Source organism: Argiope bruennichi, chromosome 11 (assembly GCF_947563725.1).
Source record: "Argiope bruennichi chromosome 11, qqArgBrue1.1, whole genome shotgun sequence".
Taxonomy (NCBI): Eukaryota; Metazoa; Arthropoda; class Arachnida; order Araneae; family Araneidae; genus Argiope; species Argiope bruennichi.
Window position 1 is genome coordinate 45,407,179 of NC_079161.1, and position 27,102 is coordinate 45,434,280.

Here is a 27,102-nt window from a genome sequence, read left to right on the forward strand (position 1 = left end):
CTTTGTCTTAGAGCTACAAAATTTGGCATAAATATATTCTGAAGGTTAAAATGTGCACATTAAAGCGTTTTTAAAATTTTACTAAAAATTTTAATTAATTTAAATTTTGTCTTTTTCATTATAGTTTTTGAAAATATTACAACATAAAGATTACATTTATTTAATTTAAAAAAAGATCCTGTTTAAAAATGCGTGTTTAACTCCCATGCTAATTTTTCGTGAATGATTGTTACTATCTAAAAATATTTTTTGTCTAATTTTCGACAAAATATTTTATTGTTGAACAGTAATTTAAGAGTGTTTTCATTGTTATGACAAATATTTTATCACGTGGTTTTCTTACATTGTTGAAAGTTGGAGAGAAGGATATTGTTTAATATCTGTGTATTTCGCAGCTTTATCTCGACTAATAATAAAAATATGTGTGTATGTGTGTGTTAAGTTTTGAAAGCCTGCCGATTTATCTTTTCAATCATATACCAAAGCGAGAAATTAAAAGCGTAGCAAACTGGATAAATGAAATGTGGTATGTAGTTATAAACTTTATAATTGTAAATATATACTATTTAGAATTCGGAATGGCGTTTCCCTGCGCAGTTAGTTTCTTGGTGGGGAAGATAGTTTTCTAATAGCCAGCTCTAACGTATGTCGAATCAATGTCCTCCAGGCCTGGTGACACACTTGATGACCATTTGGCAAAAATAAGGACCTAGAACATTCGAGAATTTTTCGATGTAGCCATCATGTCTTGAGTTCTGTTGTCTGTTCTAGAATAGTCGATGCTCTATAATGAGTTATAATAAACAGAGTCAAGTCAGTCTGTTCAGTCTAGAGAATTCATAGTTGAGCTTTGTTTCTTTTCAGTATTAATCTCCCGCAAGATCTCTTAGAGAGCTTTTTGATGTTGAGGTTTATATATTAATGATTTGCTGTTGTTTTTTATGCACTTTTTCTATGCTTTATCTGTATTTTATTTTTTCTTGTAGAATGCCGAATCAATTATCTTTAGCATTGGCGGCAAACTTGACGATCATTTAGAAACCTTGGCAAAACAATTAAGGACTCGAAATATTCGAATGTTTTGGCGACATCTCCATCTAGACTTGAGTTCCACTGTCTGTTCTAGAATATTCGAAGGGCTGCGGTGACCTGGTGATAAAGTCTCGACTTTGGAACCGGAGGGCTTTGGGTTCGAGACCCGATTCTTCCGAAGAACCGTCGTGTAAGGGGGTCTGTTGCACATTAAAACCATGCGGAACAAACGTCCTCCCGCTGGAGTGGTGTGGCGTGGAGAGAGGGCTGCCAACTCAGGTGTCGCCCTCGTTATCTGACCACGGTTTTCAAAATCAAGAGGTCCGTCCCAAAATAGCCCTAGTGTTGCTTTAAAATGGGACGTCAATCTAACTAAATTAAACTAAACTAGAACATTCGAAACCCTTTAATGAAAGTTATAAGAAACAGAGTCGAATCAATCAGTCCAGCCAAGAGAAGGAATAGTTGATCGCATTCTTTCTTTACAATACTGATCTCAAGCAAGATCTCTCAAAGCGCTTTCTGATGTTGAGGTTTATGTATTAAAGATTTGCTGTTGTTTTCTTTATGCACTTTGTCTGTGCTTTATCTGTATTTCATATTCTCTTGTAAAATGTCGAATGAATGATGTTTAGCCTTGGCGGCAAACTTAATGATCATTTAACAAACTCTGCAAAAAAAAAAAAAAAAAAAAGACTTAAAATATTCAAAGTTTTGGCAACATCGCCATCACAACTTGAGTTCCACTTTTTGTTCTAGAACATTCGAAATCCTGTAATGAGAGTTATGAGAACGGAGTCCAGTCAGTCAGCTTCAGTTCAGCTAAGCGAAGGAAAAGTTAAGCGCATTCTTTCTCTTCAGTATTTCTGTATTCAAGCAAGATTTCTCAGAAATGAGTATTGCTCTTGAGGGTTATTTATCAACGATTTGCTGCTGTTTATTATGTGTTTTGTCTATATTTTGTTAACTGTATTTCTCGTATGTTAACTGTATCTTTATACACCTAGAGGATTTAGATAAAATTTTTCTTAACAACATCGTATATTGAAAAAAAACTATCCACAATGAAATTCGAAATTATGAAAGTGTACACAAATAGTGTAGGTTTTTGAAATTATACGGAAAATACAAAGGAGGAATTCTTCCTATGGTTTTCATGTTATATGAGAGCTAAAATGTTCATCGGAAAATAAAAGAACTTAAATTCTAATCCAAAATATAGTGACATGAAAATTCAAGCTGATTATCAATAATTCAAGCAGTTCTGATAGCATCACATGTTAGATTCTGAACTGAATCCTTTTAACATTACGCAATTTTCATAAAATCGATAATTAAATTCAATTATATTCTATGAATGTTCAGAATTAATTAGAAATAATCGTTTGTTTTAAAATTATATTGCTTTAATTTGAAAGTTAAACTATCAGTAGATTTAAAAATAAATTGAAAAAAATATTATAAAAGTGTTATAAATATGAATTTATACTAAATGAAAAATATATATATATATCCATTATTCGGCAAATGGAAGACCAATAAAAGTGATCTCCCAAAACATTCTCACATACTCTCCAAAATAAGTCTTATCTCCATTTATCCACTTAAAATTGTAGATCTTGTATAAGATCATGATATTTGTTCATGCCCTTCCATGGCATTGGTGAACTTTAATTAGGAAATATAGATCTTTGACATGAATCCACCACTTATAATGAATCTATAGCGAGAATATGTATTTTTATACTCTTTTGCCGCTTGATTGACACCAACATTTAATATGAAACGACAACTGTACTCACAAGGTAACGTATCTAATTTCATTAGTAGTTGGTCGCGGTGGCCTGGTGGTAAGGTCTCGGCTTCAGAACCGGAGGGTTTCAGGTTCGAGACCCGATTCCACCGAAGAACCGTCGTGTAAGAGGGTCTGTTGCACGTTAAATCCGTCTTGACCAAACGTCCTCCCACTGGTGTGGTGTGGTGTGGAGAGGGGGGTGCCAGCTCAGGTGTCGTCCTCGTCATCTGATCGCAGTTCAAAATTACGATTTCCGTCCCAAAATAGCCCTAGTGTTGCTTCAAATGGGACGTTAATATAACTAAACTAAACTAAACTAATTTCATTGGTTGCAGTCATTGCGTTTACATGCCTGCGAAACTAAAAACCGATAGACTGTCAACCGTTTGAGACCTTTGTTTCAAAATTTGGTAAATATCTATATTTTAGATGCTAAATCAGTTTACCAAAGTTTATTTATCTAGCTCTTTACGTTTTATAGTTATCGATTTCTATTTCATTTTGACGGTCAGGCAGACAGACTTTCTGAGAATAGATTTAACTCAAAATTTGATTGATAATTTGGTTGTCATTCCATTTACAAATTTCAGCCATTTAGTTCAAAGTGTTTTTGTGTTACAATGGTCTAGGACAGACAGACGTCACATTTTTTTTTTTTTTTTACTTGGGAAGTTTTGAAACGTAGAGATTCGTAAAAATCTCGAGTGCGAATTTTTTGATAATTACAATATTTTATACTTTATATTTAAAAAGGTAAAAAAAAAAAAAAAAAAAATCCGCAAGGAAGAAATAATTGTAGTAGCATAGAAAACATTTTGTATTTCAAGACAAAAATGAAATAGTTGTTGTAAAATATAAAGCAAAATATACTGAAAAATTACTTCATTTTGCAAAAATACAACACATTATACTGCTAAATAATTAATTTAAGTTTGAAATTTTTATAAAAAATTTGAATTTTAAAATGATGAAATATTATTTTTGAGTTAGGTTTTTTTTTTCGGAAATTATCATTGAAAAATAACAAAATTCTAGTACAAAAATGCATCTCGTGCATAATGTTTTATATATCACGCAAATTATAAAAAAATAATTACTGTTAGTACAAAAATACATCTCATGCTAAGCGTTTTATATATTATGCAAATTATAAAAAATAATTATAATTAGAAATAATTTAACATCACAATAGTTTTGGAGCCTAAACATATTAATCTAAAAATCAAACAATTAAATTCCTGAAACAATGATTACATTTATTCTCTTGATGTATACCCTTAAACACATCCCATTTTCGTCCCTTTCTTAATAAATAAATCAAATCGTAAAACGATCGAAACTTCAAGTTTAAAACCACAAAACATCGCGAAGAACTGTCAGTTAGAATTTAATTTTTCATTTTTGAAATTGGGATTTCTCATTTTCTAATGTTATGCTTATATCAAAGAAAGGAAGGAATTAATTCTGCATCTTTCCATCCAAATCAAATCTGCATGTCATTTGATGACACAATACACCGGAATCAAATCCGGATTTCAAGAATAAATATGTCATTTTGGATTAAATATTGCTCCTTTTTGAAGTGAAAGATATTACTTGTCAAATGGCGGGAATTATGCTCGTGTATTTCAATACCTATCAAATATTATCATTCTTTTGATTTTACTCGAAACTCTTGTTTCGATTTTTCAGAAATTTCATAAGTTTGGAAAAAAGACGTTTTTGGATGCCATATAAAAATTTAATTTGAAGGTTACTATCTGATCTTTGAAATGAAATCAGATCAATGATCTTGAATCAATGGGAAGTAGCGTATTCTAAAAATTTTTAGAACATTGTTGAGATAAAATTTCCAAATCTGCGAAATTCAGTTTGAAATTAAATATTTATTTCCATTATTTTTATTAAAAGAGAACTTACATTTGTTACCTTTTGAGAGCATGGTATAGAGTGTACAAGCCAAGTCAACCATCTCACTCTCCGACCCGCCACGAAGGCACACGGATTTAAACCATAAAACTGAATGATCGGACCGCCGCAACAGCAACAGTGGCAGGAACTGTGGTTGAGTCCTAAGGGCCATCACCGACCACGGTACAACCCTCCCCGAAGGAAGTACGTCCCGTCATCGATGGGAGGAGTCAAATCCCCCACCTAATTGTGCAAATTCCAGGGTGGCGAGATCCAACCAACATGTCGGAAGCATCTCATTCTCATTTCGAAGTGCCCCCCCCCGGGGGTTGATATAGAGTGTACAAAGTGTACTTACCAAATTTTCAGTAAGTAATCTTTGGTGAGCAAGAAATCACAGCTAGGAAACAATTTATTTGGAATCTTAATCTGCAATACAGTTAATTTTAAATTAAGGAAGTTTAAACACTTTTTCATTTTAAACGGATGAAAATATGTATTATTGCACATAAGCAATTTTTATGCCAAGTTAAAATTAGTAAATATGTTTGCTTTCTCGTATGCGTAGTATAGAGAAAATTCTGTAATCTTCGTAAAAATTCGAATTCAAAATTTTGACGAATCTCCACATTTCAGACCACCCTAAGTTCGAAAAACACATTTTTTGAAAAATGTCTGTTTGTTTGTCTATGACAAAGATAACTCAACAATGCTTTGAGCTAGATGCATGAAATTTGGCATACGGTTTTTATATCAAATGGGTAGATTTCTATCAAATTTTAAACAAAATCCATTCAGTGGATTCCGTCTGTCTGGCTTTTTGAATATAAATTAACACGATGATTTCAAAATGAAGAGACTAGATTAGATAAAATTTGGTATACATACTTAACATCTATGGTGCAGACACCTATGAAATCTAACTATGAAAAAAAACAACAACAAAAAAGCAGGCAAAATAAAATATACTTTTTATTGCACCAATAATATTGCGTTTTAAAGCTGTTTTAATAAAATTCCATTTTTAATCCCTTATATTTTTCAAATTCAACTTTTTAGATCCCTACAAGTTTATTTGCACTTAAATAATTTTAGAACATTAGTCTTTATTAGCAAACAGTTTAAAACAAAAGACTACAAATTTTACAAGTAATTACTTCAAAAAATACAATGAAATGTTATTCAGGCTTAGGAGGTAGAAATTATTACTTGAATAATGACGAAGTATCTTAATTTTATCTGCATGAAAATAATATTAAAGCTCTTATGAGAATCTTGTTAAGTGTTTGAAAAATTGGTAATCCTGAAGAAAGAATTTAGTAATAAAATAATATTAAATACCCATTTAGTTTCGTCTGAGGTAAAGATAAAATATACGAAGCTTAAGGAGGTTCTTAAAGGGATTAAATAAATAATATGAAACATTTTATTTATTGAAGCTGATTATGTAAAACTGATCCTGAAAACCTTTTATAAACTTCAGTACAGATCACTAATCTTATTTTGGTTTTGAATTAATTTTGTTATTGCATTACTTGTAGCTTTATTTTAATTCTTTTTCTTCATTTTGTTGAAGAATTATTTTACGACCTTCAAATTTAAAAATAATATATATATTCTTTTTTAAAAAGGATTATTTTCTTACAATGATTAGATGTTAAAGTGAAGGGAAAAAGGAGTAAGGGTTTTATGGATTTAATCGCAGTTGTTGGTTGCAAATTAGTTTCTGAAAATAAAAATATTAGAAATTGAGAAATTAGACAAACATATTTTTTTTTTGTTTTCGAATTAATGAATTAATTGTTCTAACTTATTTTTTGGTTCTGGAAATGGAACTGAGCAATTATTTTCCTCTCGAATTTTTGATTTACTAACACAGTTTGATGTGTAATAAATATTTCATGAGGAAACTAATCACGGAATAGATATTTTTTCCCCAACTTGGTTCGTCACAAATCTATAATTATAACGGCAAGATCATATTCTAAATTTCATTTGTCTAAGGTATCACAATTTTGAGTTATCACATTCAGACAAGTATAAAAACATACACTGACAATGCACCAAATCTTTGACTGATTTATCCAAAAATTATAAATAAGTATTTAAATTCGATTTAAATGTTTAATTATAGTAATAAAAATATACTAAATGCCATCCATAAATCTACACTAATTTTCGAATTAACATATTCATATGTAACAAATAACTTCCAAATGACGAATTTTATCCAAACAATTGAAGGAAGCACATAATTTTATTCATATGACAAAAAGTGAAATTTCATGCTGGAGATTTGGCGCTTTTTTAAATTTTATATATTCAAATATCATTGAGAGAAATGATAATATATATATTTTTTTTCTATTTCTGGGAGATGTAAAATGTGTAAAGTAATTTAAATCTCATTATTGAATTTCTCACAGGCATAGTATTTTCTCTTTGAATAGTTTGCATATACGAATCTTTCAAAGTATAATAAAAATGCTGAATTTATCCAACCGAAATGAAAGAATTACACACCCGAATTAAATTTTATAATATTTCAAACCAGACAGTTTTGAAAAAGACAATGAAGAACTTAGCTCGGTAAGATGGTTGGATTTGAAAGAGGCGATGAATGATTTTAAATGCATAATTATCACGCATATCGAATAATTAAAATTTATCATTAATTTAAAGCACGATTTTATATTGTTATTATCTTTATTATTTATTATTATTCACTTTCCTTATGATGATACCAGAGTTGTCTTTATTTCTTAGCAGAAACAAAAATATGCTATGTTTTTAAAATATTTAATTAGCCATAATTTTATTATTGCATCATTTATCTTATAAACTGTTTAATTAGATAAACATGTGATTTAAAATTTTCACATTGTCATTTCTGAACTTTATAGGTTTAGTTACGAATCCCCCCCCCCAAAAAAAAAATACCTATATTGATTTACAGTGGTACTTCAGCGGAAGTAAACAGCCAGACAAAATAAATCATTCGAAAAGTGTAACCATGCATTAATACCTCATTTTTAATTTTATGTTGAGTTTTTTTGTTAGAGTGATGAGTTTAATTATATAAATTTTCCGTTTTGAAGCAACACGAGACATAATTCGTTTTTTTACCTTGTCGTTCAGCGTAAATATCAGATGGCCAGGCTTCATTTATACTAGATCACACCTCTCCCATTCCAAACCTGGGTGCATAAACTTGGTGGCGTGCATAAACTTGTTTGGTCTTCGACATTAGGTTGAATATGTTCTAATGTCAGTTGCATAATATCTCGGATTTGTTGAGCTCATGCCTACGTTTGTGTCATGCATTAATATTTAATTTTTAGCTTTATACTGAGCTGTTTTTGTTAGAACGATTAATTGAGTTATATAAATTTTCCATTTTGAAGCAACATGGGATTTTATTAGGAATTTACCTTCTTGTTCAGGACACATATCCAATGGCGAGAAATCCTTTAAGCTACATCATCCCCTTTCCCACTCCAAACCTGGATCTATACGAGCTTAAACTTGTTCGATCTTCGGCATCAGATTTAACATATTCTAATGTCAGTAGCAAAATATCTCGGACTTGTTGAGCCTCATTCCTGATCAGTGGGTACTTCTGTGCCATGTATTAATACTTCATTTTTAGTTTTACACTGAGCTTTTTTTTGTTAGAATGATTGATTTACTTACATGAATTTTCTGTTTTGAAGCAACACGAGAGCTAATTTGACATTTACCTCATCATAAAGGGCATATATCAGGTGGTGAGGGATCATTTAAGCTACATCTACCCCTTCCCAATTCCACACCAGGATCTATAAGAGCTAAAAGTTGTTTGATCTTCGGCATCAGATTTAATATAAATTTTTTGTCTAATGACAGTTGCATAATGTCTCGGACTTGTTGAGCCTCATGCCTGATAAATGGGTACTTTTGTGCCATATTATTTCATTTTCCCTTATGTTTGTGGCCGAGTCATTGTTGCTACGTATTCTTCTTCTTACAGCCAGTTCTCATGGCCTGTTTGTCTTACGGATATGGTCGTAAGTCATCCGATCCATCTCGACCCGTTACTACGCCTACGGACGTCGGGAGCTTCCCACAAACTGTAGATTAAATGAAAAGACATCAAAGAGCCCTGGATACCCACAAACGAGGGGAAAAGGACAAAATGTGCCTGACGCAGGGCACATACAGGCCATGGAACGCGGTTGAACAATAACTCTTTTTCCCCCTACCGAAATGTGTCCAGCAAAAACGTTAGCATTATGTAGATATTCACTTCCATTGTTCAGGAATTGATCGTAAATTATTTTAACATTCTATAAATTCTCCAGAGAGGAGTGGAGGCATGTCTGTTTGCGCCTTAAACGCGTTTCTATGGCTTATGGCCTTAACGGATATGTTCGTAAATCTGCTAGTCGGCCTATTGTTGGACCACCCCCACCTATGGACGTCGGTCCAGAGCTTCCCGCAAACTGTCGGTAAAAGGAACAGACATCAAAGAATTCCTGAGAAACACAAGAGAAGGGAAAGAGGGCAAAATGCGTCTGTCTTAAAGCGTGCACAGGTCGTTGGAATGCGGATTTAAAGTGTCATGGGCACGAGTGTCCTTCTCTGGGGGGGGGTCATTATGCTCCTTAGTCTGATGTATTGACATGTTGACTTGATCTTGTTTTCTGTCCTAATTGGTTTGTGATCTTAAAACTTAATCGGTTGGGAGATCTTTTGCCAGAACCCAGCATCTTATCACAGCGTATCTGTGATAAGATATCTCGTTTCAAATCTGAAATACTTATGTCCATAAACTAAGATCTATCATGACACCATCACTTATTTTATTAAATTGAAATAAGCACTTAACGGAAGTTAAGGAAGTAAATCCACTTTTAAGTAAGAAACGTTTTCACTTCCTTTCGTCCGAAATGTGCAACAATAAACAAAATTCCTAAATGTAATCTTCAGAAATTCATTTCGAGATTTTGATGAATCTCTTTGTTTTAATCTCTTTACTGAGTCAAGAAAAATTATATTTGGAATTAAGCATTTTTCTGAACACTACAGAGGGAAATGCCAAAAGTTATGAAATGGTATTTTCAAAAAAGTGGCGGATTACTATACATTTTGAATGAAATCCTTTCAGCAAGAAGTCTGCTTGTTAGTTCACCCATCGGCATATGAACACGATAGAAGAGTAGATCAAAATCTTATAGCTAGAAGAATAATTAAGAGGCGCAGATGACTAGAGTGGTAAATATTAATCTGCTTTTTATTGGTAGCATTTTATATAGGTATTAAATTTGGATCAACTACATCAAAGAATTTGCTGTTACTTCCTCTGTATGACTGAGTAAATATCTATCGACTTCATATCTTTGAACAATAATAGACAAAAACAATGAATTAGTTAGATGAGATTAATTTTATGATCTAATCATCTTGTAAAAGTTTTGATCCATTCGGAAAAATTCAAAAAGGACATTTCATATCCATATTTTATTTGTTGCTCTGACTCTTAAACATAAACTATTTACGGTTCATTCTACTAACATTAAGTATTAGTAAATCTTTAACACATTTTAATAGGTTATTCTTTAGTAAGAAAATATTTTAAGCTAAAATTGAATCTGGGTTTTTGAATGATCTAATATTAAAGGATAGAGCAATTCTAAATTAATTATTAGTTTTTATAGCTTTGCTAAAAATAACATTAAATTACAGGGATGCAACACTTTTAGATCAGCTGACAAAAGAATTTTTTCTCGTTACTGAAGTAAGTGTCTTAATATTATAAAGAAGTGTTCAGTTTCATAATAAAATAAGGAGAACATATAAAAAAATGTAATTAAATTTAATGGCAAAGATAAGCTGCTATTCAATTTTTTTATCGTTGTTGCAATTAATTCTTTGTCATTAAAATTTTATTATTAGGATATAAATTCAAAGAATTCATTAAAAAATACTTTGTATTTAATTATAATTTAAAAGAAAAAATGTCTAATCAGATTAATTTTACTCTTTTTAAACTTTGAACAAATTTTAAAAAGTGTTTGAGAATAAAGATAGCTTATACAAACAATATAAATCCTTAAAAAATTTGTTTATTCATAATTCAGTTAAGTGAGATTAGGCTCATTATGCGCCTAATATACTTTTTTTACTGAGCTAAAACGAAATCTCTTCGTTACCTTCAGAATTTTTTTTTCAATTTAATGCAAATCTCCTAATAGCATACAAAATCTTTTTACGTAATTAAACATCTATCCTTTCTTTGAGGGTAAAAATATAAACCTTTGACAAAAAATGCACCTGCCTGCATAAAAAACCAGCTGTCAAAAAGAACACAAAATATCTTTCAGAACAGGCTCTTGCCAAACAATAATCAACTTACCTCCATAACAAACCACAGCTGCTTTTTGGCGTTTTTTGGCGAGTGTAAATAGGTGCCGTGGAACTCTGGAACAAGAGATTGGCCACCGATCGAAGATAGGACGCCATATTCTGATTCTATCTCCAGTATGTTTTCTGCGATATTGTCTATTAGTTTAACCGCTACTTTATTCCCTAGAAAATAAAAAAGAAAAAATATATATTGCATTTTTATTCCCACGTTGCTTTATCCAGATACTTATGCTTTACTAAAGCTTGAGCAAGAGGTAGCAAGAGAGAAACATAAGAAAGGCACGTCGACATTTTGCTTATTGTTTCCTTATTTTATATAGAAGGAATATTTGTGGTTTTCCTTTTCTTATGGGAAATCCTTTAACCCTAGTTTTGCGGAAGAAATATGTTTAAAAATAGCAGCAGTTCTTATATTGTTTGAATAAGTAATAGAAAAATATTAATAGAATATTCACTGTAAGCATTCAAAATGTTCAATGTCAAAATATTTTTTGCTGCTATTTTTGATAAAATTGAGATGAACAGTCAAGGGGGAAAAAGTGCCACTTTGACTTAATTTACAATCGATCATCTGATGTGAAAATTAAACATACTATTTTAAAGGTAGTAATGAATACAAAAAGATGCTGTGATTAAAATTTTCTTAGGGGGGTGTCTACATATTTAAAATTTTACAAACTGAAATTTATTATTGCAATACCATTTTTTTTTTTTGATGTAATGAATACAATTCCCATAGAAGAAATACACTGAATACAACTTTTAGTTAATATAACATGATTACATCATGAGACATTTGACATTTCTGTTAAGGGGTTGTTTCCATAATTAGACGTGAAAGATTTAGATATTCTCTGGGCGTCAGTAATGGTAATTTTTCATACTTTTAAAGCATTTTTTAAAGCTTCAATCCATGTGGTAAAATAATTTGCTGTTTCATTCATAACAATATATTTACAACAAAACTTTTAAGGAAATCATGATTCTTTTCAAGAAAGAATTATTCAAGACAGGGTTTATGCAAAATCCGACGTTTTGAAAAACCGGTTTTCGAATTCCATATTTCCAAAAAAAAAAAAAAAAAAAAAAAAACGGTTTTAGCCGGTTTCCGAATTTTTGTCAAAAAAATAGAATATGGAAAAATATTTTCTCTAAGTTATATAAAATAACAAAAAACGAAATCAATATCAAATTCAATGAAATTAAAGATTACATATACATATTATTTACACAAAATAACGAAAACTTAAACAAAAATTTTGAATAATATTTGTATTGTTTTCACTAATTTTAATTTCTCCTAAGAAAATAGGATTTTAAAAACATAAAATGTCGACAGACGGTGACTAAATTTTAAAACTAAGTCTAATTTTGGACACAATATTGCCTGAAATTGAAAATACTCGTTCATTAACTACTGAGCTCGGTTTTATAGTTTTCTTGGCATCAAATAACAAATTTAAGATTTTTGTTCTTTTATTCGTTGCCTCAAATAATGAAAATTCAGCTTTCAGTGTCTTTGGATTTGCAAGTTTTTCTTCAGGGTCTTCAAGAAACTTATGAATTGATTTTTCCATGGCTTCTCTTAAAAAAGCATTACTCTGACGAATAGTGTCTAAGATTTGCTCTTTATCAGAATTGGTTTCCACATAAGAATTTGGAAATAATCTAGAGAATGTCTTTCCAGATAATTTAATAATTTCGGTTTTTGAAACTAAAGAAAGTACACTAGATTTCTCCGCTGAACTAGAAGTGTGCAAATACAGCAAAAGAGTCGCTAATTCTACTTTCTTGAATTCATTCTTTTAAAGAATATAATAATTTGAAACTTATTTTAGCGTTCAATTTTTTTAGTTCATTTAACAGAAATTCAAATATATCTACACTTGATAATAAATTCACATCTCATCGCTTTAAGCCCCCAGCTGCTAGACAAATCAGTTCCCACCAATATATATATATATATATATATTGAAAAATTGGAATATCCAGGAAAACCGGTTTTCTTACTTTATAAACCGGTTTTCGAATGTGACAAATTTACTTAAAAAACCGGATTTTTAAAACCGGGTTTGAAAAACCGTCAAACCCTAATTGAAGAGAGTTGAAAATTTTGTTTAAATTGCACGTGTGCCTGATTCTCCATTTCACTGAAAGCACCAAAATGAAAAGTTTTGATGTATGAGTAAAAAATATAAAATTAAATATATGTTTTATTACTTAAAACAAATGTCAATTTTACTGCCTCTTATCGATTCAGAAAGGAAAAATTTACCGATTTTTTATTCTTGTGCTCTTTATTCATGCATTTCTTTATTAATATATACTGTCATCACTGCTTATTAATCTTAAATAGATATGAATTGATACTTTGCTTTACTTTACAAGTATACAGAAAAATAGTAGATTTCATTTACTTATAAAAGATAAATCAGTTTTCTAGCATGGCTTACACGTAACTTAGGGATTTTTGAAAATGCTTTTAGTTTGCCAAAGATTCGTGTTATAGACTTGAAAAGCAAATTGCATAACAACACTCTAAATGATCATTCACATAGTTGATTTCTATTAATTTAGCACTTTTTAAAGCTACAACATAACTTGTGGCTTCTTATATGAATAAAAATTTGAAAGGAGGTATAGTAATAAGAAATAGTATCTATATAGAGTGTTCATTAATTATTGTCGGGGTTTCCGTACCTCATAACTTTCGAATAAAAAATATTACGCAAAAACCGATTACGTATTCGTAAATTACAACTCAAAGAATTTTATTAATGATATTAAAGTGTAAAGCTTGCACAGTTTGCACTTTGTAGGCATTCAGCTGAAGGCGATTATGTATTCGTAAATTCGCTGAACAAATTTTGACTTTTGATAATCGTGCGGGTTCTCCGAGCCCCATATTCTACAGTTATGTTTATTCACTTTTTCTGACACATGAAAAGTAGATTCGTCACTGAAGAACCATTTCCGAAGGTAATTTTCATCATCCTCAATTCGAGTCAAAATTTGTTCAGCAAATTTACGAATACATAATCGCCTTCAGCTGAATGCCTATAAAGTGCAAATCGTGCAAGCTTTACACTTTAATATCATTAATAAAATTCTTTGAGCTGTAATTTAAGAATACGTAATCGGTTTTTGCGTAATATTTTTTATTCGAAAGTTATGAGGTACGGAAACCTGGACAATAATTAAGGAACACTCTATATAATTATAAGAATTATATATATAAACTATAGATATATTATACCTTTAGAAGTCTTTACCCTTTATATACCAAAGGCAATTAAAAGTATCGTTAAAATCAATTTGGAATCTTCATAATATGACAATTTTTTCAAAAGATATTCGTAAGAACACAAAAATAGTAGCTCGGATAGCAAGCAACATAAAACAGCTAGGAGCAAAGATTAAAAATCTTTCATTATTAATTAAATTAATATAGATAATTAATTAATTAAAAAGTTTTTCCCCCTCTTTCCTGGCTTATTCTGCAATAAAACAATTTATGAAATAAAAACAAAAGTAAATAAATAAAATTGTGCGATTTCAAACAGAACTAAAAGTTAATAAAATTAAAATGAAATCTAGGATCGCAAATTTCAAGTTGTCATGAGAGAACATTATTATTTTTTAAATCATTATTTGTCTTAATTAATTTAAGTCATTAATCAGTTTAAACTGGTTTGAAACCATCACGAGACTTCTCTATCGGTCTTTATTCCTCTCTCTCTCTCTCTCTCTCTCTATATATATATATATATATATATATATATATATATTATTTTTTAAAACTTTCTTTTTCAATTTTTCTAGCTGACAAAGTTTTGGAGCTCAACCGATTTTGAGATGAAATAACAGCTATGATGTCATAGTTCTACGTCAACCTTTTAAAAACGCATCTGTTCTCAAAGAAGCATACGTAATAATAAAACAATACTGGTAAAAGCAAGTCAACCTCTTAAAAAAGCATTTGCTTTCAAATAAACAAACTTAATAATAATGCAATACTGGTAAAAGCAGGTAAAAAATATATATGCGATTAAAAGATGATGATGAAAATTGCCATTTATGCTATATTCATTGCCTACGCGATTCCGAGCTCCAAAACATCATGTTCTCACATGATAAAAATTGATGATAAAATAATTCTATAAATAAAGGGTTATGATGTGACCAGCTTCATACTCGAAAATTTATATCAGAATATTTTTGCTTGAATAGAACAAAGTTAATTTAAATAAATTGTGATCGAAAATCTAGTATATATCAATTAATTGCATTAAATGAATTAATAAAATTAATAAAATGAATTACAAATTAAGGCGTGCAATACTAAATGCTTAGTAAATAATATTTTGGTGATTAAACTTTTTATTCCATCTGTTGTTATATTCAATTATAAAATAATAATAATTACCGAAGATTATTCTTATGAAATTTGGGAATTGTGAAGAAATATTGTATATTTCAAAAAAAACATCAATAAATTTAAACAAACATAAATAACCATTTTTTTTTGTTAGAAAATATAGAATTTTTTATCCGTTAAATAATTAAGGGAAATAATCTGACAGAATGTTTGTAAAATTAAATAGTTAAATATTACTAAGTAATAATTACGAAATAAAATTCCCATTTTTCTGGAATTTGTACTATTCTGTAAGTGACATATTTGACCAGTAAAAACTCTAGAACAGAGTCTATCCTCCACATTTAAAAATAGTGAGTCTTAATAAAATATGGTTGGCAATGGAAAATAAATGTTTACTTTGGTTTCATATTTTTTGTCACTGATGAATTTTTCAAACATATTTTTGTATTACAACAATGCAGCAAACGATATTTGTTTCAAGAAATGCATGATCAGTAGCATTTCAATGCAAAATAAGCAATAGGAGCCTTTTAGGAGCAATAAGAGAAAGATTAAGATAAAGGTAAAAATAATTCTTTCATATTTATTTTTCCACAGGAATGCACTGAAATTTTGCATGTCTCCATATAATTGTCTCATCATTTGGTTTATACCAAAATTTAAGTACGTTATACTTAAAAAATTTTTAAACTCTAATTTTGTAATTGTTTCAGACATTAAAAATTATTTTTCCATATTAAATATGCCTGCAAAAGATTTAGAATATTTTATTTTTCATAGTAAAATTAATAATTTTATTATGATTTTTTTATAATTTATATAATTTTTTTAAATTTTTTTTTCATAATTTATATTTTTTAAGATATGGATAAAAGTTTAAAATTTAATTTTAAGAAAAAAAAGTCAAAATTTTATTTGTTCATAATTTCGAAACGAATAGTCCTAAACAAATGAAACTTTGATTTTAGAATAACTGATATTTCAAAATTTGATTAGAAAAAATGGGTATTGCTAATTGGAGCTTATGAGGTTTGCTTTCGTTTCAATATATAAACGCTCCCTTGCGACATTTTTAATTCAAATATCTTTAACAGTACTTTAAGTCTTTTCAAATAACACCTCTTTTAGATTGTACGATGGACGATACTATATTGAAGCTGAATGGCTCTTTTTTTTCGCGACTGTATATCGGTAATTAATTGAGGAGTCATTAATAAGCAAATATCTTTTAAATATATAAAAAACATATAATTCTATTAAATAAAGCATTGTTAGCATTGATTATTATGAAAATGATACTCAAAGTTCAAGGCTTTTTATTAACAGTTATTACTCTGACGCAAGAAATTGACTTGAATATTATCACTTCTTAATGAAATATCTATTGAAAATGAGCTTATATATATTCGGGACATCCAGTAGAAGGAAGTATTAAAATAATCTATACATCAATAATTGTTATGCGGAAATTTGTATTTATACCATGGTATCTATAACCAATAGAAAATAAATCAATAAGAACCATAATTTAACTATTGAAATCAATCATAAATTTATATTTTTTAACGGATATTCATTAAAATTTGTGAAAATGCATTCGTTTTGTTTAAAGATCTAAGCCAAATAGGAAATGATAATCTTAATGTTAAGGTATTTTATGAAGAATTCCTATCAGATTTTAATTTATTTTGGACATTGGATTAGCATCATTAATATTTATATATTGATATAAAAGATGAATCATTATCGGAAATCTATGCAAAATTAAAAAAAAAAAATAGTTCACATTTGAGTCTCTTGGGAGCAATAATCTGAATTTTTGAGAAAATATACTTACCTTATTAAATGATTTAAGTTGAACATATAATGAAATATTTCATGAAGAATTTTTTTATTTGATCTATTTATTTATTTTATCTGTGTTTTTAATTATATATTTTATTAGAGATATTTCGGTTTGTAAAGTAATTAAAGACTTACGATTTGTTATGACATATTATGAAATTAGAATAGATAGTTTGGAAAGTTCTCGATATTCAAAATAAATAAGAGCAAACGATTAATAAAAGAATCAGATCATCTGCAATTTATCGTTTGCTGAAAAAAATATTTGTATAATGTTCTTGCTTCAAGATATTAAATATTGGTTAAATATTAAGCTGGTTCATTTTCCAATTTTCTAGACAAAGTTAGTCATGGATGAATAAGTGATTTTTTTGAAATTAAAATATATTTGCAGTACAAGTTTTCAATAAAAGTGGAGCAGAAGTGAAATAAAAATATATATGCGATACTTCGATCATAAAAACGATAAAAATCTTCGGTCAATAAAATAATATAAAGCTTATTTCTTATTCAAACATGTATTTTGACTCGAATCTGCATTTTTTATGTATTTTTCAATTAAACTGCTTTGAACAATCGGCAAAAAAGCTAAAATGAATGTCAGATATTGATCTTGGAAGACAGTATAGGTCATTCAGTCTTGTTCTATCATTGTTTTAAATTGTAGCAGACATAAAGTGAAATGTCAGAAATTCTAATAATCATTTATCTGTCATTAAATGTTTGGAGATAAGTTTTATAAAATGTAAGTAATACAACAAAAGTTGTTTTTTAGAAACAATTATAAAATGTAAGTAATTTTAGATGCAATAAATTAAGTAAATGGTGTTTTAATTCATTTAAAAGTTTTTAAAATTACTTTATAGTTTTAAATATGTTTTAATATAAATGCGTTTCAGTAATGTTTTTTATCATTTTATATAGAATGACTTAAAAAAATATAAGCTATGAAATGGTGGTAGCTGACCTTTTCTTCATAGTTATATCGAATCTAACATTTAATTGCATGGCGAAAATACCTCACATTTTCTTCTACAGATAGTTTCTCATTGCTGTTTAATGCCAGAAATATTATTCGCTTTGTAAAAGAAAGTTTATATATAAATATAATATTAAGTTATTTCGGTGGGATATGTGGAAATATATCCTATATAGGATATAGGAAAGATACAAAACGAACTCTTTATCTAAACTTTTGTTCCTGATCATGGACTCTACTTTAGAATGATCCAATGCATATATTTACTTTTCCTGTTTATTTATTTATTTTTTTCATTTTTTTACTTATTTTTTCTTTTATTTATTTATATTTTTCTCTTTGCTTTATATTATTTAATTATTTTTCTTTTTTTTTCTGTTTTCAAAGTTTAAATTGCCAATTTTTGATATGATTTACTAATTATGTTTCAATGATACTGTTACTGTTGAATATTATATAGGCTCTTCTGCTTGACCCTTTAGTCCTGCTCCATTTTTTTTCTTTATTATGCCTGTTCCTTTATTTTCTGTTACGTTTTTTTTCTTTGGCTTTTTTTCTTTAGCTTCTTTTTTCATCTAGTACACACGCATACGAAAATGTTTTTGAATCTCTAGTTTTTTTATAGCTATTTAAATTCTATTTTTTACTTTAATTATGAGCTTTTTACTGGTGTAACTCCCTTTCTGGCATACACCTAATCATGATCAAAATACATCAGAATAAGATATGTGAATATATGGACTTATGGATAATTTATTATCTACATACTTAAAAGTAAAATTTCCATGCAAAAGGGAAGGAGATTTATAGTTTTATCAAGCGATTAATAATCTATAAAAGATAATAATGTATATTTAGCAAATAATTTATATGATATATCGTCAAAGCTATAACAAAATATTGTGTGTGAATATCTACACAGGGTGAAAGACAAAATCTTGTTGTAATAAATGGAACCGCTACTGACGTATCCACTTAAGCATACGATATTCCGCGATATTTTCATGTCGTTTTACGATATTCTGTATGTCGTACAATATCTTGAAGATCTAGTAACAATATTGTAGAGTATTTTTTTCGCTGATAAGGATGGTATTTTGGGACAACATACATAAAAAATCATCTCATCAAACATACATCAATCTCATTAAAAAAATGGTGAGCAAATGTAGATAAATATAAAGAATTTTATATTAACATAAAGTTTTGAAACATTTGATGTATATTAATTCGATATAATAATGACATTATAAATTTCAAGAATTTCATTATACAGAACAGGAATACTAGTGATTTAAAAAATTAAAAGAAATTCTAAATTTAAATCTGGAACACTATTACATATAAATGCTTAAGCTTGATTTAGCTAATTTACTTTTAAAATTTACTATTAATTATATGAATGCATGAAAAAATATTTATTAATATCAATAATTGCTTCTATATAAATGCACTAATTACACGAATAAAAGTGTTTATTAAAATATATATTTAAAAATTCATTAAAATTAGCAAATATATTAGGTGGAAATAAAATTTGTGCCAGTAAGAAGCCTATGTTCTTAATTATAAAATAATCTAAAAGGAATTCTAGTCTAATAAAATGCTGCGAAATTAATTTGGAAAAATAATGAAGTTTGAGGAAATTTTAACTACAATTTAAATAAAATATTAAAAGAACACTTTCTTAAGAAACATTTGCTGCCCAAGAAATAACTACGTGACAAATCTGGTAATTTCAGATTATTGGTCTACCCCGTAGTGTTTTAGGTAGTTTTTGTATCATTTATGTTTTATGATTACTGATAACACGCTAGCCTATAAACCCTATCAAGCTAAAACTTTCAAGAAGAAATAAAGTTATTTTGGTAATACTTTTCTGCATAGAGTAAATTTACGGAAAGTTGATAGCTAACAGACTTGAAAATAAATACTTCTTGAATAAATTTGTGTCTGTTTATGAAATTGCAAAGTATGTGAAACCAAATTGGAAATAAATATTAAGTTTAATGCAAAAAGAGCCAAAAACAAAGATATGATGAATTCGGCCTGAAGACTTTCTCAAGAGTCACCCTCAGGTAGAGATTCAAACCAGGAATTTTTTTTTCTACGAGGGGTCTGACTTTCATTCAAAAAAATTGACCCCTCGTGACCCTCAAATCTCAGGTAATTGAGGTTTTGAAGATAAAATTAATTTTACAAAATTAAAGACAATAAAATATTTTTAAATTTAAATAAGACTACAGCAAAATTGATCAAATTCAAACAACAAAAAGATCATTAAAATATAAATACCAACTGAAAAAAAATCCAAAAAACTGCATGAAGAAAGTAAACCTATCGGTGCAAACGCACTTCGTTAAACTAAATTTAATTTTCCCGCGTTCAGAGCTGCATACACCTATCACCTTGGTGCATCGTCATCATAAGAAATATTTGAAGGATTTTAGCGCCATCTATTGAGTTAAAAGTCAAAGTGAATAAACTAGAAGTCATAACTTTAGTCTGAAAAGTTGGAAAAAGTTAGAAAAAAGATGAACCCTCTCTTATTAAAATTTCTATATTCCAAAAGTTTTTGGAGAATTTATTAGTAGTTAAGTTTTTAATGAGATTGTTTGTTGCTTCAATATAAGAAACCTTGTTACTGCAAATTTTTTTAATCCTGTTATATTGTAAGAAAATCAAAATTTTAAAAATTTTAGAGTTTAAACTAGAATGGTAATTATTAAGTTTAATTATTTTAAAGTTAAATTGATCCCTTCTCTCATAAATACTTATTAAATTTTTATATAGAGAAATTTACTTATAGAAATTATTATTTAAATCTAGATAGGTAGCTTTAAGTTGATTTAAAGCTGTTTTAGTTAAAACTAAATCTTTTGAGTAAAAATTAATAACATCTTTAGTATTATCCAAGTTTAAAAAAAGTGATTCATCAATATATATCCAATCGTTTATTAATTGTGTTTAATTATTTTTTTCTCCTATTAATGTAGGAATATATTGGCTAAAACACTTGAAAAAGCTGTTCTCATAGGAATTCCCCCTACCAGTTTATAAAAGTTTATTCTGATAAAAATGTAATTTTCGGCAATATTAAATTTACACAATTCTAGCCAATTACTGTTTGTAATAATATCTCTATTTAAATATTCGTCATATATAAAATTTTTATTAAATATTTTTCATATTTGTGTTTTAGTTATAACGGCATTAGCTCTCTCTAAATACAATGCATCTTTTATTAGTTTGGTCCAGGAAATATATTTATTAATAGATTCATCGTATCTTTGGTTCTTTTTACATTAAACTTAATATTTATTTCTAATTTGGTTAAGTTCATTTGTGTTTTAGTTGTAGCAGCATTAGCGCTCTCTAAATACAATGTATCTTTTATTAATTTGCTTCAGGAAATATATTATTTAATTGAATTTCATAATCATTGCCTTCGGATGGATAATTACAATTGGATTGATGGTTGAGTATAGCAATAGATAGAAACATTTAATTTCTATTTTCGGGGAAAACACCATTATTTAGACAACTAGATAAAATGCAACGTTGAACTAGTGCCGTTTGTATTGCGTTTAGAAAAAGTTTTGTGCTGCAAAACATTTCATACACAGTTTATTAAATTTCAAATAAACCCAAATATTATTTTTTTTTAAAATTTTTTTCATATATGAACTATAGAGAAATTGTTAAAAATTTCGAACTTGAGATTTTGAAAAATCTTCATCTTTTGTAATTCCTTGAGTCGGGAAAAACACATTTTTGGAATTATTTTGGTCTATCTGTTATTTAGTTAAGTTTATTTCAGTTAGTCTATCTATCTGTGAATGCGATACTTCAAAAACGGAATCAGAATGTTGAAATTTGGTATATGAAATTAAGACCAAATTCGCATATTTCTATCAAATTTTGAAAAAAAAACATCCATATAAATTTTTCTGCTTGATTTTTTAAATACAAATGAACACTCCAGATAAAAAGCTATATAAATCAAATTTTGTACATGGATTACCATTAAAATATTGATATTTATCGAATTCTAAATAAAATCCATCAAACAGTTGATTCATCATCGATTTGTACTTAGCACATGCATGTAAATGTGATGATTCATGTAATGACTTAAATCAATGAAATTTGGTACGTTATCTTGTGAAAGCAACTATAGGTTGTCGTTAAATTTTGGCGTCAATCGGTTGGCAAAAAGTATGCATGCAAAATGCATATTCTCACGACAGATTTGTAAAATCTCTGGATTCATGCCAGATATCTATATATATTTCGTAACAACTTAGTATTACCCAATACCTTGCAAAATATTCATTCGCGGCTTTACTTAAGGTCCAAAATCTTATGCAGAGGAAATATATAAGACCTTTATTAAAGATTTTGCGATAAAGTTTCGGTACATTGTACCCATTGGTTTCATATTATTTTGCCGCGAATTACTTGATTCATCATTTATTGATATCCTGTTTTACAAGCATGCAAGAGTTTTATCTTATCAGAAGCCTTCTATTATATCTTTGCCTTCTAATGAAAACGATTTTTTGGTAACAACAATAGCGATTCATTTATTGACATCATGTTTTGCATGCATTTAACAATAAAATTTTATCTTATCAGAAGCCTTCTATTATATCGTTGTCCTCTAATGACGCCGATTTTTGCTAACAACAACAGCTATTCATTTATTGACATCATGATTTTAATACATGTAACAATAGAATTTTATCTTATCAGAAACCTTTTATTATATCTTTTAATGACAACGATAATTGACAACAACAACAGTGATTCATCTATTGGCATCATGTTTCGCAAGCACGTAACAATAGAGTTTTATCTTATGAGAAACCCTCTAATATATTTTTGTCCTCTAATGACAACGATTTTTGACAACAAAAACAGAGATTCATTTATTGACATCAGGTTTTTCAAACATTTAATTATAGAGTTTTATGTGATGAGAAACCGTCTATTAAAACTTTGTCCTCTAATGACAACAATTTTTGACAACAACAATGGTTCATTTATCGACATCATGTTTTTCATGCATTTAAAAATAGAGTTTTGTCTTATCAGAAGCCTTCTGTTATAACTTTGTCCTCAAGTGACAACGATTTTTTTATTTAACTATGATGCTTAATTTAAAATGTTTTATTACTGAGTATAACAATAGGGTAAAGGTTAACTGTAAAAATGTTGTTGTCTGAGCAGTATGCCATATTCCACAACCAGCTAATGATATTTATAATAAATGTTGATTTATAACAAGTTTTCATGCGGAAGTTGTTTCATTAAATGCTTATGAAAATTTTAAATAAATTTAAATACGTTTTTTCTATCATTTTTTGTTATGAGGTTTTCATGCTACAAAACATGTCATGCAATGTTTCTCAAAGATTTAAATAAATGATTTAAAAAATATTCTTTTCTTTATCGATTTATTTATTGACAACATGTATTATTTGGACATAACAATAGATTTATGCAACATCCTTAGCCTTCCTCTAACTCTCTGTCCTCTAATGAATTTATTATCTTCTTCGATGAATTTCAATTTTTCCGTTACATAAAGCAACAATGTTAAATGTTCGGGTCCAATCATATATATATTCCATAGATGAAATTTTCATGCTGAAAAACATCTCATGCAATATTTTTCAAAGATTTAAATAAATCTTTAAAAAAATATTCTTTTTGCCTTTTAATTGCGAATTTTTCTTTATCGATTGCTTTATTGACACCATGCATTATTTGGAAGTAACAATAGACTTCTATAACATACTAAGCTTTCCTCTAACTCTTTGTCCTCTAATGAATTTATTATCTTCTTCGATGAATTTCAATTTTTCCGTTACATAAGGCAACAAAGTTAAATGTTCGTGTCCAATCATATATATATTCCATAGGTGAACTTTGGAACACTATTAAAAAATTCTGGAAGCAATATCTTCAACAGAAAACTTAGAGAATCTCTCATTATGCTTTCATGACACGAACTCTATCAGAAAAATTTCCGGCCCTGAGAAAGAATCTCGCTTAAAGTATATTGATTAGGATTTTCTGACTTTGGAAAAACAGAACTTCTTTCTTGAAGTAAAGATACATGAAATATTAACTCAGCGGTCAGATCGATACTAGGTCGATATTTAATACGTTTTGATAGAAATTCCTTCAAGCCAGATCAAAAATAATAATAATAATAAAAAAAAAATGGAATATTGAACCGTATCTTTTCGATATCGACGGAACTCAGGCCATCTGCATAAAATGATTGTTTATCTAGACAGATGCATGCTGGGAATGAAAAAGGGTTTATATTTTACTTAGAAAACGGAAGTCAAATTTAAAATGATATGAAACACGAAATGACATTTGGAATGCAGTAATGTATTAAACTGAAGCTACAGAAATCAACGTTTTTTGAGAAAAAATAGGACGTTTTGAAATTTAAAAAAATATTTCATGAAACAGTTAAAAGAAAGAGAAGATAATAAAAGAATTAATGAATTAAATTTTAACACTAAGCAAATTCTTGTTTTGCATTTTTAAATGATTAACAATACATGAAAATTAAATACAGACGTAAATACAAAAAACATAAATGCCCGAACTGCAGATTGAAATACTCTAACCACGTTGCAATTTTAACAGTATATATAACCTATATTTGATTTTCGATAAAAATCATTTTTTACGTTTAAGAAAGGTGTGAGTCGAGCTCCCGCCATTGATGAAGAATATACTTTCTTCTGGAAGGGTTGTACCGTGGCCGGTGATGGCCTTTAGGACTCAACCACAGTTCTCTTCAGTATTGCTGTTGCTGTGGTCCGGTCATTCAAGTTTCTTCGTGTGCCTTCCGGCGCGTCAGAGTATCCGGTTTGTGTTGTGGTTCACTTTTAAGAAGCATATTTTTTAAAAAAATACTTTCCTTGTTAATTTGTATTATATATTACTAAAGTATACAAGTAGGTATCCTGTATTCAAAGATGACACTTTTTTAAATGAAATAAAATATAATAAAAAGAAATCTTTCAATTTAAAAACAATTTTCGAATTCATAAAAAACACACACATTGAATTATCATCAGGAACACGCATTTGTGCAGAATTTTAGAACTCGGTACAGCAAAGAAAAAATGTCTTTAGTTAAAAGAGTAAAAAACAAGTTATATATTTTGCATTTGTGGATTCATGTTAATAATGTTCCTGAACAGACGCCTTACGTGAACAGTTTGTTCCACGTGATAGTTATTTTTTTTAAAAAATTCTATTAAATCTTTCATGCATACTTTAATATTTACGATTCTCATAACAAAGTTACTTCAAACTTCAAATTGTACTATATATTTAACTCAGTTTATTTTCTGTTCATTATATACAGGAACATCCCAAATACAAACAAGTAACTATAAGTCTCATTTAAAATTTGATTGCTTTCGCCAACTACATCTAGTAGAAAATTAGCTTATTTAAAATATACCAATAAAAAGAAAGAAAATTAGCAATTATTATATTGGAAATACTTTTACAATTCCTATTATATTTACTATTAATATTCAAGGCATTAGAAAAATGCTGTGTGGTCGAGCTACAACCATACCAAAACCGGACGTACTTTAAATGGGAGAGATTATACCTTAAATGGCAATGACCGCTGGAGCTCAAATTTAACTCCTATATCCGAAATGTCGAGATGAGAGTCATTCAGTTGTCAACGTTTTTGCAATATTAGAGATCCTTTTTACAGATTTCACAAAACAAATGATGAAATAAAAAAAGCAAAGTAAAATTTATGAATATATTACGTTAGCAATTAAAAACACACCCGTGATTACACATTTGTATAAGAAATCGAAGTGGTTTTAATTTCCTTGCAAAAACGAAAATTAATGTTGCACAAATATTGACAAACCATATTTTTGAAAAATTATTGAAATCATGAAATATAGATTACCAATGATATTAAATTGATAATATTTATATTTCGAAACTGTACAAAATTCCTTTTTTGTGTCTTAATTTTCCAAAAGTTGTTGACAAATGCTGCTAAAATTTTGTTACTTTTTATTAGCTCAATATATTTACAAGTAGAATCTTAATTCTTTCTTTAGTATTTAATCAAAGTAAATGCTCTGAGATGCACATTCTATTTATCAAAGATTATCTGTGCTAAATTTTATATCTCTATGTCTAAGTGTCTGTTTTATAGCGAGTCGCATACATACACAGAACAGATCTACTTTTATTCTAATATGTATAAGAAAGACGCGTTTATTTAATCCAGTACTAATTCTTTAAGCTTTATTTGTCAAGTCAAGTCCATTACATTTGAGGCTGGAAAATTAATAATTACTTTTAGAATTATTAATTAACTACTTAAGAATGTACTTTTTAATGGTAATTAATACAGAGTTTGAATAACAAAAAAGGATTTTATAACTTTAATTTTAATAAACTGTTAAATAATAAATAAAGCTTTATACCGCAGGAAATTCTTTTTTTATATAAAAATATCAAAAAAATAACCATATCCATAAAAATATCCATTTTTTTTTATATGAACCTCACATATTTGTGCTTTAAATCAATAACTAGTTAGCGATAAAATATAAAAATGATGCTTTTAAACTACCCTATTCTCCAATTACGGGGGGAAAATTTCGGCAACCTCCTTTTAATCGCTTAATGAAATTAGCTCTTAAAACTTTAACAATCACACTAACACTACATAAT

The 27,102-nt window shown here is 28.5% G+C and overlaps 1 protein-coding gene across 1 annotated transcript in view; it reads right to left on the reverse strand.

Annotated features, from left to right (window-relative positions):
• LOC129957655 (neither inactivation nor afterpotential protein C-like) overlaps nt 1-27,102 on the reverse strand; it is a 170,150-nt gene that overhangs the window by 128,641 nt on the left and 14,407 nt on the right. The window contains exon 2 of the mRNA XM_056070097.1: nt 11,133-11,305. Within this exon, the coding sequence (XP_055926072.1) occupies nt 11,133-11,305 (173 nt within the window). The remainder of the gene's footprint in view (nt 1-11,132; nt 11,306-27,102) is intronic.